This window comes from Halichoerus grypus, chromosome 13, assembly GCF_964656455.1.
Source record: "Halichoerus grypus chromosome 13, mHalGry1.hap1.1, whole genome shotgun sequence".
NCBI lineage: Eukaryota > Metazoa > Chordata > Mammalia > Carnivora > Phocidae > Halichoerus > Halichoerus grypus.
The window spans coordinates 79,043,985-79,060,348 of NC_135724.1; the positions used below are offsets into that span (position 1 = coordinate 79,043,985).

Genomic DNA, 16,364 nt, shown 5'->3' on the forward strand with positions numbered 1-16,364 from the left:
GGTATTTTTTTTGCCCTAAAAGCCTTGACTAAGATCTGCTTCTGCAACTCAATAATTTTTTTTTCTATTCCTCAGTAAATTAATAATTCCGTGCATCTGCATGGCATTGACACCAAGAGTCTCTATCAACACGATGTCATTGGATTCCTATCCTCACAGCTGCCCGGAAACTTAGGTGGAAGAGTAGGAATGATGCCCTCTCTCCCTTTTTACAGATGAGAATACTGAGGCTTAGAGGTATTCTACACTGCGCCCTTCCCACTCTTTCCTTCCTGTCTCACTTAAGGACAATTCCATCCTTGCAGTTGTCAAGACCAAAGCCTCGGAGTGGTCCTTGAGTCCAGTCTTGTCCTCACATCATATTCTATCCATTAGCAAGACCTGTTTATATTCAAAATAGAAGCAGCGAAATGATGTGACGTCTAGGATTCCCGCTTAAATAACACGGGAGAGGAGATGTGGATGTGAGTATAATTGAAAGATTGTCTGCAGTTTTGTTGCAGGATTGCTGGGTTCTTGTCTCACCGAGTTGAAGGATGAATCTCATGGACACAAAAGGTTGAAGTGAAGTGAAAGTTTATTAAGTGAAGGTGAGAGCAGGAACGGAAAGAAAAAGTTCTCAGGAGTGAGAGGGGTCCCGCACCGGTTGCCACTGAGGGTTTTTAGGGCTGGTCTTTTATTGAAAACTTGACCAGGAAGCTTGTGGCCTTGAGATTCTTGGGCCGTCTTGGGTTGAGCAAGGACTATTGATAACACCCTTCATGACTTATTTCTTTGAGATCTGGTCATTTTCTGTGATTACACTGTAGCGGCCAAAGAAACTTACTCACTAACATCCGGGGCCAGGTGGTCTGGTCTGTTCCCTTATCTCTGGTTCACCCTGTCTTAGAGCTTCTGCCTGCTAGGAATAGTCTCAGAGCCTAGTCAGGGGCTCCCTGTCTCTCCCTACCTAGACCTTAACCCTTTCCTTACTCAGTTTGATAATTGTGGAAGCTGTGTGATGGTCCACAGAGGTTCCTTTTATTATTCCACTTTTGTTTATGTTTGAAATTTTCCATAATAAAAAAATTAAATCATACAACTTCTCCCTACCTGCACAACTACCATCCTGATCCAAGCTGCCAGATCTCCTGTTGGGACTTTTTTTTTTTTTTAAGATTTTGTTTATTTATTTGAGAGAGAGAGAGCACGAGGAGGGGGTGGGGGAGGGGCAGAGGGAGAGGGAGAAGCAGGGTCCCCACCAAACAGGGTGCCTGACATGGGGCTCGAGCCCAGGACTCCGAGATCATGACCTGAGCTGAAGGCAGATGCTTAACCAACTGAGCCACGCAGGCGCCCTCCTGTTGGGACTATTGCAGTAGCTTCTTAACTGAGCTCCTGCTCCCCTCTCACCTCCACCACCAACCTCTGCTTTTAATCTAAACTCCCCCCCCACCCCACCCCACAGCCAGTGTGATCTCATTAAAATGAAGGTCAGGCCATTTCACTCCTCTGCTTGAAACTCTCCAATGGCTCCCCATTTCATTCAGAGTAAAAGTCAGTCTTAATTAATGGTCTTCAAGATCCTACACTATTTGGCCCCCAACCTTTTACCACTTAAACCTCATCTCCTCGCACTCTTTCCCTTTGGTCATCCCATTCCAGCCATGCTGTTATTCCTCAAACCCACCAGGCAACACTGACGCCACAGGACCTTTGCACTTGCTGCTCCTTCTGCCATGAATTATCGTCTTCCCTCTGGCATACACAAGGCTCACTTCGCCTCCTTCATGTCTTTGCTCAAATATCTCCTTTTCAGGCCTTTCCAACCACCTTATTTGAGACTGAACATCTAAACAATCCTACACACACACACGTGCGCGCACGCACACACATACACACCATATATCTTAACCTCTTGCCCTGCTTTATTTTTTCTGCTTAGCACTTCTCACCATCTTATTTACTACAATTTGACTTATCCTGTTTATGGTCTGTCTCCACCATCAGAATGTAAGCCCTCTGCAGGCAGGGATTTTTGTCTATTTGCTGCTGTATCCCCAGCACCTGCCTGGCACATAGTAGCTACTCAATAAATACTTGTTGCATGAATGAATGATGGCACTCTAATATTCAACCCCTGCCCACCTGTCCAGGCACATCTCTCACCTCTCTCCTCCTTACCTTCTGTGCCGATGCATATTTGACAACGGAATCCCTGGGCATACACCAAGATCGTTCAAACTTCTACTTTGTCTGTGGTCTGCCCTCCTCTTCCTCCTGGCCAGATCCCCAGTCTTTTAAGGCTCACACTGGGCTCTCAGAGTCTCTTGTCCATCTCCTCTACTGTTCTGAGAGCCCCTTGGGACAGGAACCACGTCTTATTTTGTCTTTTTAACACATTGGTGCCTAGCAGGTGCTCAATAGGTATTTAATGAATGAATAATAGTATTTGCATTTATTGAGTGCTTTCTGTGCTCAGTGTTCTCATGCTTAATCTGGACAACAACCTATGGGGTAGGATATCATTACTAACCCCATTTTTATGGATAAATTATGGGAGGGTCAGAGAAGTTAAGAGTGTGGCAAAGGGCAGACTGGAATTGAAAGTCTGTTCTAAGGGACTCTGGACTCTTGGCTTCCCCCTGCTCAACCTTACCGGACCGTGAGCAAGTCCCCGTCTTTCTGAGCCTCAGTTTCATATGACAAAGTGGGGTGACTGGTCTGATGAATACCATCCCACTCTGACCTACTGGGAGCGTTGCCTCCTCTAGGGCCAAACTCAAGCCAGTTTCAGTTTCCGGATGTCATCAAAGGGAAACTAAAGCTGAGAATGGAAACTGATAGCAAAAAGATTAGGCTGGGAGCCAAGCTTGTTAAGGTGGCTCCAGAACTCCCAGCTGGACTCAGTGTCCCTCAGTGCCCCTGCCGCAGCAAAGGGTCTCCAAGAAGAGGAACCCAGGTCAGCCCAGTCGCTTCCTGGTTTCCTCTCCACTGTGGCCCCTTTGCCCCCCAGGGTGCTGGCGGTCAGCTGAGGAAGAGCGCCCTTAAAGAAGTGGGCGTGCAGGGAACCGGGTAGGTGTGTGGCCATATATCTGTGCTGCCGTGGTCCTCTGGCTCAGAGATGGCTCTGACCATGGAGCTGTATGGCACCCCTGCCTCCAGGCTGGACTCCTTCGTGGCTCAGTGGCTGCAGCCCCACCGGGAGCAGAAAGAAGAGCTTCTGGAGGCTGTGTGGACCGTGCAAAAATTCCTGAGGGAAGAGCACTTTGAGGGGGATTGTGGACTGGACCAGAAGGTGCGGGTGCTCAAGGTGCTCAAGGTGAGATCGGTCCCCTCTAATCCCCAGAGCAGGGCCAGGCAAAAGGCAGCATGAGAGTCCTCGTCCCAGAGGATGCTGGGGACCTCTTGCCTCATTATCCTTAGCCCATGCTGCTGACATGTCAGGGCACCCCACCTAGCTGCCTGCACCCTACCCTACTGCTGCCTTAAGCGGAACAAGACTGGTAAGGAAACTCATGATAATAATTCAGTTTTCTGGGATGCACTAGCCTAACCCCTTAACATACACTAGCTCTAATTCATGCACCCTGTGAGGTAGGCACCATCCTTTTCCCATTTTACAGATGAGCAAAATGGAGGTTCGGAGCCTTAAGATTCGTAATGACCAAATGCAGTGCAAGGTCTCTGATTCGACCCTGGTGTGAATAGACCATCCACAAAATACAGTTTGGGGACAAGTAGGGAAATTTTAATATGGCCTGGATATTAGATGATAGAAGGCAGTCATTGTTGATTTTGTTAAGTGTAATAATTTTGTGTTTATGGCCGGGGGAAACGCTCTCTTTGGCTGGATACAAATGCTAAAGTATTCAGAGACAAAGTTCCTTGGTATCTGTAATTACTGTAACATGGTTTTGATGAAGCAAATGTGGCAAGGAGTTTAAACTTGTTGAATCTAATTGGCTGGGTTTATGAGTGCTCATTGGAGTCTTTTCCTATTTTTCTATGTTTTAAGTTTTTGATTAGAGGAAGGTTTCTTTAATGGAAGCTCAGAGGAGTAAGGTGACTTGTCCAAGGTCACACAGCTAGTGGTGGAGCTGGGATTTGAACCAGGATCTATCTATTCCACAGCCAGTGCTCTAGGCTTCCCCCACTGATTTTCCCCAACACCCTTCCTTCTGCTGCTGCTTGTCCTAGCTGGAGTCAAAATTCAAGGGGTTCAAAGCTAGAAAGGCCCTAGAGAATCAGACAGTCTCAGCCCTCCCTTCGTTTAAACGTTAAGGAAACTGAAGCACAAAAGGGGTGAGAGATGTCCCAAGTTCACACAGTGAGCTAGTGGCAAAGGCAGGACTAGAATTAAGGTGCCTGACTCCCAGCCCAGTGCTCTAGTTCTCTCTGCAGGGCCAGCCACCTCAGGGAAAGATTTAGAAATCTCAGGTCCCCAGCCCTTCTTTACACCCACCCCCAGCACCTAGAGCCTGAGGCCATAGGATTTAGACCAGGGTTTGAACCTTGACTTCTTTCCTTCCCAGCTGTGTGATCTTAGACTCCTCTCTCAAACCTTCTGTCTCATCATCATCATCATCATCATCGTTTCCTCCTTGTCCAGCAAAAGCCTTGTCAATGTAGGCTAAAAGATTAGCACATGGTAAATGCGCCAAACAAAAGCATTGTTATAAATTCTTGCTCTGAGTCCAGCAGATACTCCCAGCCCATCCCACCCGTAACAATCCTGAGGGTGAAGTGGATGAAAAGGGGGATGTCCAGAGACTGGAGGATGGTACCAACAGAATCAGTTTTGATGATAGGAAGTGGTATTTACCCAGCCCTCAAATTCTGCCTGCAGACCATAGCCACTCCCCCCTTCACCAAAACCATAAAATAAAAGATACCCCCAAAGCAATGGTAGAGGAGAAATAATGCTTTATTCAGGTTCTAAACCCTCTTCCCACCCCCACAAAAACCCGGTGAGCTGGGCTGGTTCACATGTATGAGTACTTATCCTTGAATGAGTTGGGTTTAAATAGATTTGGGCTAGAGCAAGTCATGAAACTTATTCTAGAATGTTCTTTCTTCTCCGCCTGGGTCTTCATTGAAAAAGGCAGGAAGTCTAGGCATAGCTTTCAGGGGGATGTGCCCTTCGTCCACACACAGGGTTCCATCCCCAGCCCTGCCAATGCTGGGGCCCAATGAAGGTGCAGAAAGAGAATGCAAAAGGAAGGGGAAAGAAAAGATGGCAGACTTCTCCTCCTCAGAACCAGGGCCTGGCTCAGGGACTTGGGGCCTGGGAAAGAAAGAGGTAGAAGAACCACACCTTGTCTTCCGACCCTTTATCTGATTATGACTATGACTCCTGGCCATGAATCTACTGCTTCCGCTTTCTCATCTGTACACTGGGGACAATTACACTAGTCCCCACCTCAGTCAGTGGGTGTTAGGGTTAAAAGATATTGTGTGCATAAAGGGCCTTCAATAGTGCCAGACACCGTGAGTGTTCAACCCGTGATGGTGGGATTATAATCAATCCACCGGCCAGGAGAGGTAGCCATCCTGAGGTCTGGGTCGTCGCTAGCAAGTCCATCTCCCAACCTGGGGTGAGAAAGACAGGAGGCCAGAGAGCTGTAGGGCTTTGTATACCAGAGGCAAGAGGGGCTGGAGAGCAGGTCTAGACTCTCAGAACATCATATAGACCACTTCCAAATAATCCAGCTCAGGCTCCTTCCATCCAGATGGGGAAACTGAATCCCAGGCAGAGCAGGGATGATCTAAGTCAACGAGACAAAGAAGAGGACGAGAGACACATGGCTGACTACCTGCATGCCAGGCACATGGCAAGCCCCCAGCATACCTTCTCTTACCTAACCCTCGCAAGAACCTAATGACTCGTGTTCCATGGTTACTCTCATCTCGCAGATGAGGAATTAGGGCTCACAATTAAGGATCACAGCTGAGAAACAAGGGCAAGAATCAGGGTCAAAGTCAGGCTGCCCCATGGCCCTTATCCACCAGGCAATCCTGCTCCCCACGTTTTAATGTCATGAAATGACTCAGATGCACGGAATGCTCAGAATACCCTGTGGAGTAGGCATCAGCAGTCTCTCGGAGGAGGCATCACCCTGCAGGTGAGCACACCCCATCTCAGAAGCAATACAATGTCATAAATAAGGAGCTTGGGCTCTGGCGTCAGGCTGCCTAGGTTTGGAGTCAGGCTGCCTGAGTTCAAACCCAGGCTCTGCTGCGCACTGTGTGTGACCCTGGGTGAGTGACTTCTTCTCTTGAAACCTCAGTTTTGTCGCCTGTAAAGAGGGAACGCTGGTACCACCCACCTACCCTTCTGGGCTGTGGGGAGCACTGGATGGGATAATTCACGTAAAGAGCATCAGGGATTCCTTAGCACAGGCAGGCGCAGGTGACGGGGCTCTGTGTTCCACAGGTAGGCTCCTTCGGGAACGGCACAGCGCTCAGGAATAGCTTGGAGGTGGACCTGGTGGTGTTCCTGAGCTGTTTCCACAGCTTCCAGCAAGAGGCCAAGCACCACCAAGCCATTCTGAATCTGATGCGGAAAAAGCTGTGGTATTGCCAGGATCTGCTGGCCCTTGGGCTCGAGGATGTGGAAATCGTCCAGGGAGTCCCCGATGCTCTCGTCTTCACCATCCAGACCAGGGGGACTGCGGAGCCCATCACTGTCACCATTGTGCCTGCCTACAGGGCCCTGGGTAAGGGGAGGGGAAGCCCATCGGACTCACACACTTGCCATCCCAGGCAGGCCTGAACTCCCTCACTTCTCGTTCACGGCCACATGCAGACTCCTGCAGTCATCTGTTCAACCCACGTCCTGAGCTGGGGGCTTGGCGACCACAGGACACAAGACTGGCCCAACTCAGGCCATTGTGTCGCTCAATTTGGGAAACACTTATCAAAGAATCACGTGGATAAATACATGATCGCAAGAGGAGATGAGACCGGCAGAGGGGAAGGTGTTAGAAGCAGAACCTGGGGTCCCTTCTGTGGCATTTATCACGGGTGCTGGGGCCTGTCATTGTTTGGGCTTTTCCAGAAGCAGAGCCTGAGACAAGGGTGTGAGGATAAGCAGTCTCAGGAAATGCTGAGAGGGAAGTAGGGGAGAGGGACAGGGAAGGGAGGAAGCGTCACAAGGTCACCATCACGAGTCGCTGGGCTTCGTGCCCCTGGAGAACTCTAGGTGACAGCGCAGAGTACCCCTCAACCGAATCCCAAGTGGGATGTTTATTCCCCAATTTCCCATCACCCTTGGTTGAGTTCGTCCTCAGGCAAAGAGCCCTCAGTGTTTGGAGTAAACAGTATGAGCTACAACCCCAGACGGATCAGGTTTCATCTTGTGCCAGCTTCTCGTACCTAGAGCGGCTGCCAGGATCGGCCTTGTAGAGAAGGTGTCAGAACTGGGATCCCACTTGGGTAAGAAAGAGAGTGCCCGCATGCATTAGTGATGCGTGCCCTGGAGGCACGCCCTTCAGCAAATGCACTTGAGGGGTCCAGCTCTCTTATCTAGACCTGCTTCTCTGCTCCTGGTGTCAGGAGGTTGGAATCACTCACTGAGAAAGAAATCCCAAACAGACATTAAGGGAAACTGGGGTGTTGGGGACCTTGAGAGAGGACAACAGTCCTTGAGTGGCCTGGGGAATGGCAAGCCCACTTTCGGTTCTCCAGAAGGACAACCAAGTAAGGCAAACCTTGATTCTCTTAAACTGTGAGGTGTCCGGTTTCCATGGGGAGACAGTCCAGTGAATTAGCAGGCCCCGCCCCCCCACCACTTATCAACCTGGAGCTTCCTAAATCCCCCACTCTCTACCTTTGCTCCCTCCCACGCCAGAGCCTTCTGTTTCCAACTCTCAGCCACAGCCTGAGGTCTATGTGAGTGTGATTGAGGCCCACGGTTACCCTGGAAATTTCTCCCCATCCTTCAGCGAGCTGCAGAGAAATTTCGTGAAACATCGGCCAACCAAGCTGAAGAGCCTCCTCCGCCTAGTAAAGCACTGGTACCTGCAGGTGAGGGGGCTGCCAGGATGGGGGCACGAGGGGGCGCTGGGCCTGATTTGCCGTCCCAGGGACCTGCACCAAGGCGGGGAGATGGTAGCGGGGGAGGGGGCGGAAAATGCTAATCATTTAAACTGTAAAGTGAGATAGTGGAGAAGGTGGAGGAGGAGGAAGAGGAAAAGAGAAGGAAGGAGAAAAGTAAGGAATAGACAATATTTCCCAGGACACAAGTGTTGGTAACACCCCAGTTTTGGTCTCTACTGGTGAGCATCGACTTCATTGAGTTCTCCGGATGTTAGTTAGTGTCAGCTGGTTAAGGACCGACAAGGGCAAAGTTTCCGTTAATCGCACCCACACCAGTTTCGCCCACAAATAGCTGTGTTCCTATCATGATCATTACCGAGTGAATATATCCGTAACAGCTAATTTTTAGACTTCACATGTGATGGCTTGCATGGTACCAAGTACAGTGCAAAATATCCCATGAACGAAGTCATCTAAACTTACGAATGTAAGACTCAGAAACAAACCCAAAAGTTAGAAAGGGGGAGAAAAAGATGCTTTCTTATATATATATATATATTTTTTTTATATATATATATAAAAAGCAGAGGTACCTGGGTGGCTCAATCTGTTAAACGCCCAATTCTTGATTTCGGCTCAGGTCATGATCTCGGGGTCCTGGGGTCGAGCCCAGCGTGGAGCCCCGCACTCAGTGGGGAGTCTGCTAGAGGATTCTCTCACTCTCCCTCTGCTCCTCCCCCCTCACTTGCTCTCTCTCTCTGTCTCTCTCTCTAAAATAAATAAATAAATCTTTAAAAAACAAAATCAGAAAATTTCCAAGGTTAATAAGTTTACAGTTACTCTGTTTATGGTGGGGAAAAGAGCCAATTTCTTCTTACACGATTATCACATCAACCGAGGTTGTGATATATCTTCAGACATCAGTATTTGCCAAAGCCAAGAATAAAACTGGTTTTGTTGGTAAGTCAATCACTTACAGAAAATGATGCGAGGTTTTGTGGCTTTGGAGAACTAGAACTCCACAGAATGATTCATTTGCTTGCTTCATCTGTTTAAGAGTGCAAAGTGTTTTCTTCCTACAGGTGATAGGCACCTTTTTTTTGTAATGTCCACAGGACAATATATCAGCTTTGCTTCTAGAACCCTCCCTTCTGTTTCTGTTCAAGCCTCCTCCTTAAAACAAAAATTTGATCACATATGGTTTCTCCCTCTCTTTTTTAAAAGATTGATTGATTGATTGGAGAGAGAGAGAGAGCACATGTGCGTTCGTGGCGGAGGGTCAGAAGGAAAGAATCTCAAGCAGACTCCCCGCTGAGCGCAGAGCCCAATGTGGAGCTCAGTCTCACGACCCTGAGATCACGACCTGAGCCAAAATTAAGAGTCGGCCACTTAACCAACTGACCTACGCAGGCGCCCCTAGAAAGATTCTTTAGACAAGAAGTGACTGGTATCGGGGCACCTGGGTAGTTCAGTCCTTAAGCGTCTGCTTTCAGGCGCAGGTCATGACCCCAGGGTCCTTCCTGGGATCGAGCCCCGCATCAGGCTCCCTGTTCGTCGGGAAGCCTGCTTCTCCTTTTCCCACTCCCCCTGCTTGTGTTCCTGCTCTTGCTGTCTCTCTCTGTCAAATAAATAAATAAAATCTTAAAAAAAAAAAAAGTGACTGGTATCAGTTAAAATGCTTTCTTTTGCAAGTAAGAGAAAAACCAACTCAAACTGACTTAAACAATAAGGACAATTATCAGCTTGTGTGTGAAAACCCATAAAGGTGGGAAGGGGGCTTCAGGCACTGTTTGGTGGGATGTCCAGGCCTGTTTCCCTATAATACCCTGGGTTCTCTCTCTCTCTGTTACCTGGGACTTCAGGCTGGTTTAACCTCATGATGGCAAAATGGCCACAGCTATTCCTGCCCTCCCATCCACACACAGGAGATTTCTCTTCTTTCGGCCACCAAACCAAAGAACTGGGCTTCACTCAAGTTTAGCCAGCTTATGTCACAAGCTTCTCTTGAACTAATCACTTAGCAAGGAGAATAGGTTTATGTTGAGGACCCTGTTGGGTCAGGATCCACCCTGGAGTTGAGGGGGTGGTAATCCCATCCAAACAGCACGGCTGCTATACAATGGAGAAGAAAGAAATACTTCCTAGAGCACTCTGTTCCCCACAGAATCTCAGCTATTGCCAAGTTCTATAGGAAGCCTCCCACCGCTCTTTTTTTCTATCAGCTAAGAAGACTTTTCTTTAAAGGAACTCTTTCAGAAGCCCAGTATAGTAAAATTGATAGAAATGGGGCTGCTTGGCCTGGGATCTAGTGGCAGAGGCCAGCGCGCTCTCTCTTTGGGACACCTCTTCATAAGTCGATTCCAGGAGTTGTGTCATGCATACTTCGTGGGGCACCTGTTGGTGGAGAGTGCAACTCTTGATCTTGGAGTTGTGGGTTGGAGCCCAACATTGGGCGCAAAGGTTGCTTAAAAATAAAATCTTAAAAAAAAAAAGAATAGTTTGAAACCCGCTGGACCAACTGAGCCCCTTAATTCTATTTTTTTTTTTTTTTAAGATTTTATTTGTTTGACAGAGACAGCAAGAGAGGGAACACAAGCAGGGGGAGTGGGAGAGGGAGAAGCAGGGAGCCCGATGCAGGGCTCGATCCCAGGACTCGATCCCAGAACTCGATCCCAGAACTCCGGGATCATGACCTGAGCCAAAGGCAGACGCTTAACGAGCCACCCAGGTGCTCTGCCCCTTAATTCTAAAACAGGGAAACCATTTAGGGCCAGAAAGGGAAAGTGAGTGGCCAAGATCATACAGCCAGCAGGCGGCAGAGCTGAGACAAGAAGTTGGAAATTTTCCAGTTTCTGGTCCATCCAGAGCGATCCTGACACAGGATCTTGGGGTCTCTCCTGTCTCTTTCAACAGTACGTGAAAGCCAAGTGCCCCAGGGCTGCGCTGCCCCCTAACTATGCCCTTGAGCTGCTGACCATCTACGCCTGGGAGATGGGTACTCAGGAAAATGAGAATTTCAGGCTGGACAAAGGCTTCACCACTGTGATGGAACTACTCCAGGAGTATAAGTTCCTCTGCATCTACTGGACCAAGTACTACACATTCCAGAACCCAGTCATCAAGGATTTTGTCAGAAAACAGCTCAAAAGAGACAGGTACTGGGCCCCCTGTGTCCGCTACATCTCACAGAGAACAGAAAGACCAGAGGCAAAGGCGGTGTCACATTTAATGGGTGGGCTTTATCAAGTAGTAGAACTGTACCGGCATCTCAGACCAACACGGGACCCATCTTAAGTTGGCCGCCTTTCAAAATCACCGGGTGGGCTGAAGGGCTGTAAGCCGTCTCCTTGTACCTTAAGGAACCCCACCTTACTTAGCTCTCTTGCTTCCAAAAGCCCATTTCGGTGCATTCTAGCATCAGCATGGAAACGTGGAAAGAATCACGGAGAGCCAGGTTTCATCCCAGCTCTGCCTTTTTCTCGGCTCTCTGAGCCTCAGCTCTTCATCTGCAAAACAGGAGTTAAGTGGCACCTATAATGCAGGCTGTTGTAAGGGTCAGAGAAATATGTAAAGGGCCTACGGTGTCTGGTCTATGGTAGATGCCAGAGAAATGTTCACTATTGTAGTGCATGTAGGTCTATGTAGCCCCAGCACCCATCCCCAACCTCTGGATCATCACCATTTATGTGAAGGCTGGCTCAACCTCCAGCAGTCAACACTTGTGTCCCTTTGCCTGAGGGCTTTCAGCCTCCCCCAGTGGCTGGTGGAGGCTGGTGGATAAATACCCCAGCTCCCTCCCATCTCAGATGGAAGGACTCTCTCTGGGTCACATGTGCTACATTGTTTCCCAGAGCCCCTGCGGTAGGATCAACCTCCAGTTGCCCACAGTGGTAATCACCTCAATACAAACCCTTCATCGGTGTCCTTCCCTTCCTGTCTCACTCTCCCACTCCCTTACTGGTACTTCCTGACCTGTCCTTCTGAATCAGCCACTGGCACTCAAATCCTTCTCTTGGGATCTGCTTCTGGAGAAACCCAACCTGAGACAACTCTTTATATTAGAAGCTCTAGGTCAGTGCAAGCAGTATCCCAAGAATATTTATTGTTCCCTTATATGAATGTTGGGCCTTTTTTTTTTTTTAACAAGGAAGAAAAACCCAGTCTCCTGGAGAAGAGAGGATTTATTATAACGATGCCCAGAAATTTGAGGTTAGAAAACCATCAGGACCTGAGGCTAACCTGTAGACAGCCCCTTTCTCTGCCACTCCCTCTCATGGTCCACATGCCCTCTTTCCTCTGAGAAGCCTCTGCTTCTCTCCCCACACCTGCCCTGCTCCCCTCTTACTTCTCTTTGATGAGGGACCTCCATCATCCTTGGTCCAAACCTCAGAGGGAACCAGTCTACTCATTGGGCCCAGGCCCTACATGTTGGGTCACCTGGCCACACTTGGTAGCAGCCCAAACTTTCTCTGCTGAAGCAGACCAGATGGGTAAGAACACCCATTTGCTGGGGCGCCTGGGTGGCTCAGTTGGTTAAGCAACTGCCTTCAGCTCAGGTCATGATCCCAGGGTCCCGGGATTGAGTCCCACATCGGGCTCCCTGCTCAGCGAAGGAGCCTGCTTCTCCTTCTCCTTCTGCCTGCCGCTCCCCCTGCTTGTGCTGTCTTTCTCTGTCAAATAAATAAAATATTAAAAAAAAAAAAAAGAATACCCATTTGCTGGCTGTAAGAACTTAGAGAAGTCTGTGCCTCAGTTTCCTTATCTGTGAAATGGGGACAACAGTAACAGCAATAACAATAGTCTCTCCCGGGGCGCCTGGGTGGCTTAGTCGGTTAAGCTGAGCTCTTGATATCAGCTCAGGTCGTGATCTCAAGGTCCTGGGATTGAACCCCACATCAGGCTCTCACTCAGCAGGAGTCTGCTTGTTTCCCTCTCCCTCTACCCCTCCCCCTGCACATGCACTTGCTCTCTCGCTCTCTCTCTCTTTTAAATAAATAAATCTTAAAAAAAGAAAAAAAAAGAAACCAATAGTCTCTCCCTCTTAGAATTGTTATAAGGATTAAAACAGGTTAATTCACGTAGGGCTTGACCCAGTGCCTCAATAACTATCAGTAGTTGGTGGTGGTGTTTCTATTATCCAAAGCAATTCGGCAGCCTTGGCCTCAAACTTACATATGTATCCTGCTCAGCAAAACAAAAGCCGTGGACTTAAGAGGCCCCGCCTGCCTGAGCGGGCATCTATTATGGCTACAGCATGCCCTTGGGGATCTCAACACTCCACATGCCGAAAAGGAATTCTTGGAAATATAATCATCCCCATTCTGTTCCTCTCCAGCAATGTTCTTGGGCCTTCCTGGACTGACGGCCCCAGGGCTCTGGACCCAGCATACTCTCAGTGGTTTGATTAGATGACTGCTTGAGTAGGCTTCTTTCTGGCTTGCTGGCCTCCAGACCGGAAAGAGCCTGGGAACCCTCTCCCTGTGTTGCAGGCCCATCATCCTGGATCCAGCTGACCCCACCCACAATGTGGCCGAAGGGTACAGATGGGACATAGTCGCTCAGAGGGCCTGCCACTGCCTGAAACATAACTGTTGCTATGACAACAAGGAGAACCCGGTCCCCAGCTGGACCGTGAAGGTAATGCCTCCTCCATGGGGCTGTCAGGGGCTTGAAGCTCAGAAGGAGGTAACTGCACAGAATTTACCTATTTACCTTCTGTGTCGATGGCGCCAACAAGGCTTTAGAGCCAGACAGGCCTGGCTGCAACACCCAGCAGCTCTGTGAACTTGGGGGCATTTTGCAACCCTCTTGAGCCTCAGATCGGTTCCTTTCAAAGTCATGTTCTCCTTTTTCTTTCTCTTTCCCATAACCTACTGGAGAATCGGTCATGCTCCCGATCACGGAGCACATGAGCTGAGGCCAGGCAAGTGAATTCAGCAGCTATTTTGTGCCAGCACTGGGGGCTGGTGGGGACAACCAGCCGTGGTGCCAAAGTCAAACATGGCTCCTACTCTCAAAGAACTCACTGGATTTTGGTAGGAAGCAAGCCCTTGAAACAAATTTGCACGAAACTGCTAGAAAGAAAAGAATTGCCAGGGAAATTACTCGGGGAACAAAAAATGCTAAATAATATTATTATGTAATGGCAAACCTACCGTACAAAGATCATAATAATCAATTTTATTCTATTCCTATCGTACTTAGTAACTTGTCAAGCACTTGCCCCAGGACAAGTGTGTAAAACAGAGAGTCAAGTATTTTTATTATCACTATCTTGAATGTTATCATCCCCATTTTACAGATGAAGAAACCGAGGCTCAGAGAGGTTATGTGAATTAACCAAGATCACACTGCAAAGAGCAGAGCCAGGATTTACGCCCAGGCCAGGTCTTTGTGGGGCCCACCAGCCAAGTGAGGCCCACAGACACACTGAAAAGTATATGCCTCTGGATTTTTCCTGAATATGAAAACCATTGTGCAAAGATGTTTATCTTGAAACATCAGAAGACATGGGAATTCTGGGCCTATATTCATTCTGGAAAAGATCAGTTAGGGGTCCAGCCCTCCCCAGCACCTTCCAGGTGCTGTTCTTCAGCCACCAGAGACTCCCAGACCCTTGAGCATGACCTCTGGTGGTGGCAAAGAACAGACTTTGGAGTCTGACCGACCTTGGTTCAAATACCTGCTATGCTCCTCACTACCTCCCTGACGGTCAGTAGGTCACTTAACCCTGCTCAACCACAATTTCCTCATCTGTACAAGGGGATAATAGGAACCAACCTCATAGGGCTGGTGTGAGAATGAAAGGCATTCAGAAGAGTGTGACAGGCGCCCAGTACAGGGCCTGGAAGGTGGTCGGCACAACCCAAATGTGTTGCTGCTGCTGTTGGAAACATGGGGACAGGTGAGGGGGACCTTCGCACGTCAGGCAGAGGAGTGTGGAATTAACCCCCTCTCCCTCTTCTCTCCCTTCCAGGCGGCACGAGACATCCAAGTGACAGTAAAACAGTGGGGTTACTCAGACTTGATCCTTAGGGTGAACCCTTACGAGCCCATAAAGAAGGTTCAAGAGAAGATCTGGCAGACCCGGGACTCCTTGGGCCTGCAGCATCTGTCCTTCCAGGAGCCTGGTGGCAAGCGACAGCTCCTCAGTAGCCAGTGCTGCTTGGCCGATTACAGCATCTTCTCCAACATTCGCCTCTGTCTGGTGGACACCACCTCCTTCGAGATCCAGGTCTTTGTGAAGAATGACGATGCGGGGAGCCACACCTATGCCATTGACCCCAAAAGCTTCATCCTGGGCCTGAAGCAGCAGATTGAAGACAAGCAGGGGCTGCCCAGAAAGCAGCAGCAGCTAGAGTTCCAAGGTCAAGTCCTGCAGGATTGGTTGTCTTTGTGCAGCTACGGGATCCAGGACAGTGACACCCTTATCCTCTCCAAGAAGAAAGCTGAAAGGTTTCCATTTTCACCCAGCTAATCCGGGACTCGGCATATCAACCACTTCTTCCAGCTCTCCCCTGGGGAGGTGCCATGTCTTCACCAGCTTTGTACACAGTTAGCCTAGCCCTGCCAGTGGGAGAATGAGGAGGGATGTGAGACACTTGGTATACAAAGGACAATGGCCAGACCACATAGGACGACAGGATTCTGACCCACACAACCTCTGCAGCCCCCAGCCCGGGAAGCCAAACCACCAGCTCTGCAGCAGTCAACCCCGAATTGTCAGGACTTGGTCACTGTCAGCTTCCCTAATTCCACCTCACTTCCAACTTAGAACCAACCAGAAAAAGCCAAATAAGCCCCCTAACCAATCACAGTGAGGACGCCCTGCTTCTAGTTAGCTACCTACTACTTCCCCATGCCGACAGCTTCAATCAGGACGTACCTGAAGCCTTCTCTTTTTTCCACTATAAAGCTTTTTGCTATCTTGGAGTCTCTGCCAGTCTGCAGGAGACAGTGGCTGACTCCCTTGCAATAGGAAGCTGGGAATAAATAACCTTTGTTTATTCTCTTTTGGATGGTCTTAATCTCTTCCCATGGGTGCTAATGCTGTCCTGGTGATTCTTGCTGAATCATTTGAGCCTCCTAATTCTGGGAGATGAGGATTGCAGGGAAACTGAGATGGAGGGAGGCAAAGTCAGGGACGGGGAGGATGAAGCGTAAAACAACTCTCTCAACTCCTGATGCACACACACAAACAGTACATAATGGTCCAAGGATATTAGGAAAAGAACAGTACCTCTATCATCAGAGCACTTCCTGTGATCAGGTTTACTCCATTCACCCAATAAAAAGTTTCATTCCCCCCCTCCCCTTTGCCCTGATTCCTTTTTAAATATATTTTT

At 48.9% G+C, this 16,364-nt stretch overlaps 1 protein-coding gene across 1 annotated transcript; it reads left to right on the forward strand.

Moving 5' to 3' along the window:
- The first annotated feature begins 2,947 nt into the window (after nt 1-2,947).
- LOC118552939 (2'-5'-oligoadenylate synthase-like protein) lies at nt 2,948-16,030 on the forward strand. Its single transcript, XM_036119700.2, has 6 exons — nt 2,948-3,301; nt 6,416-6,698; nt 7,832-8,007; nt 10,933-11,174; nt 13,509-13,656; nt 14,996-16,030. Exons 1-6 carry the CDS (start codon nt 3,104-3,106, stop codon nt 15,494-15,496), a joined length of 1,548 nt encoding a protein of 515 aa, XP_035975593.1. The 5' UTR covers nt 2,948-3,103; the 3' UTR covers nt 15,497-16,030.
- The last annotated feature ends 334 nt before the right edge of the window (nt 16,031-16,364 follow it).

What these genes read in the sequence shown, in the direction of transcription:
- LOC118552939 (XM_036119700.2), top strand. Translation starts at nt 3,104, where the DNA reads ATGGCTCTGACCATGGAGCTGTATGGCACCCCTGCCTCCAGGCTGGAC. An exon ending in TAAAGCACTGGTACCTGCAG is followed by an intron (nt 8,008 to 10,932) that starts GTGAGGGGGCTG and finishes CTCTTTCAACAG; the next exon opens with TACGTGAAAGCCAAGTGCCC. An exon ending in AAACAGCTCAAAAGAGACAG is followed by an intron (nt 11,175 to 13,508) that starts GTACTGGGCCCC and finishes CCTGTGTTGCAG; the next exon opens with GCCCATCATCCTGGATCCAG.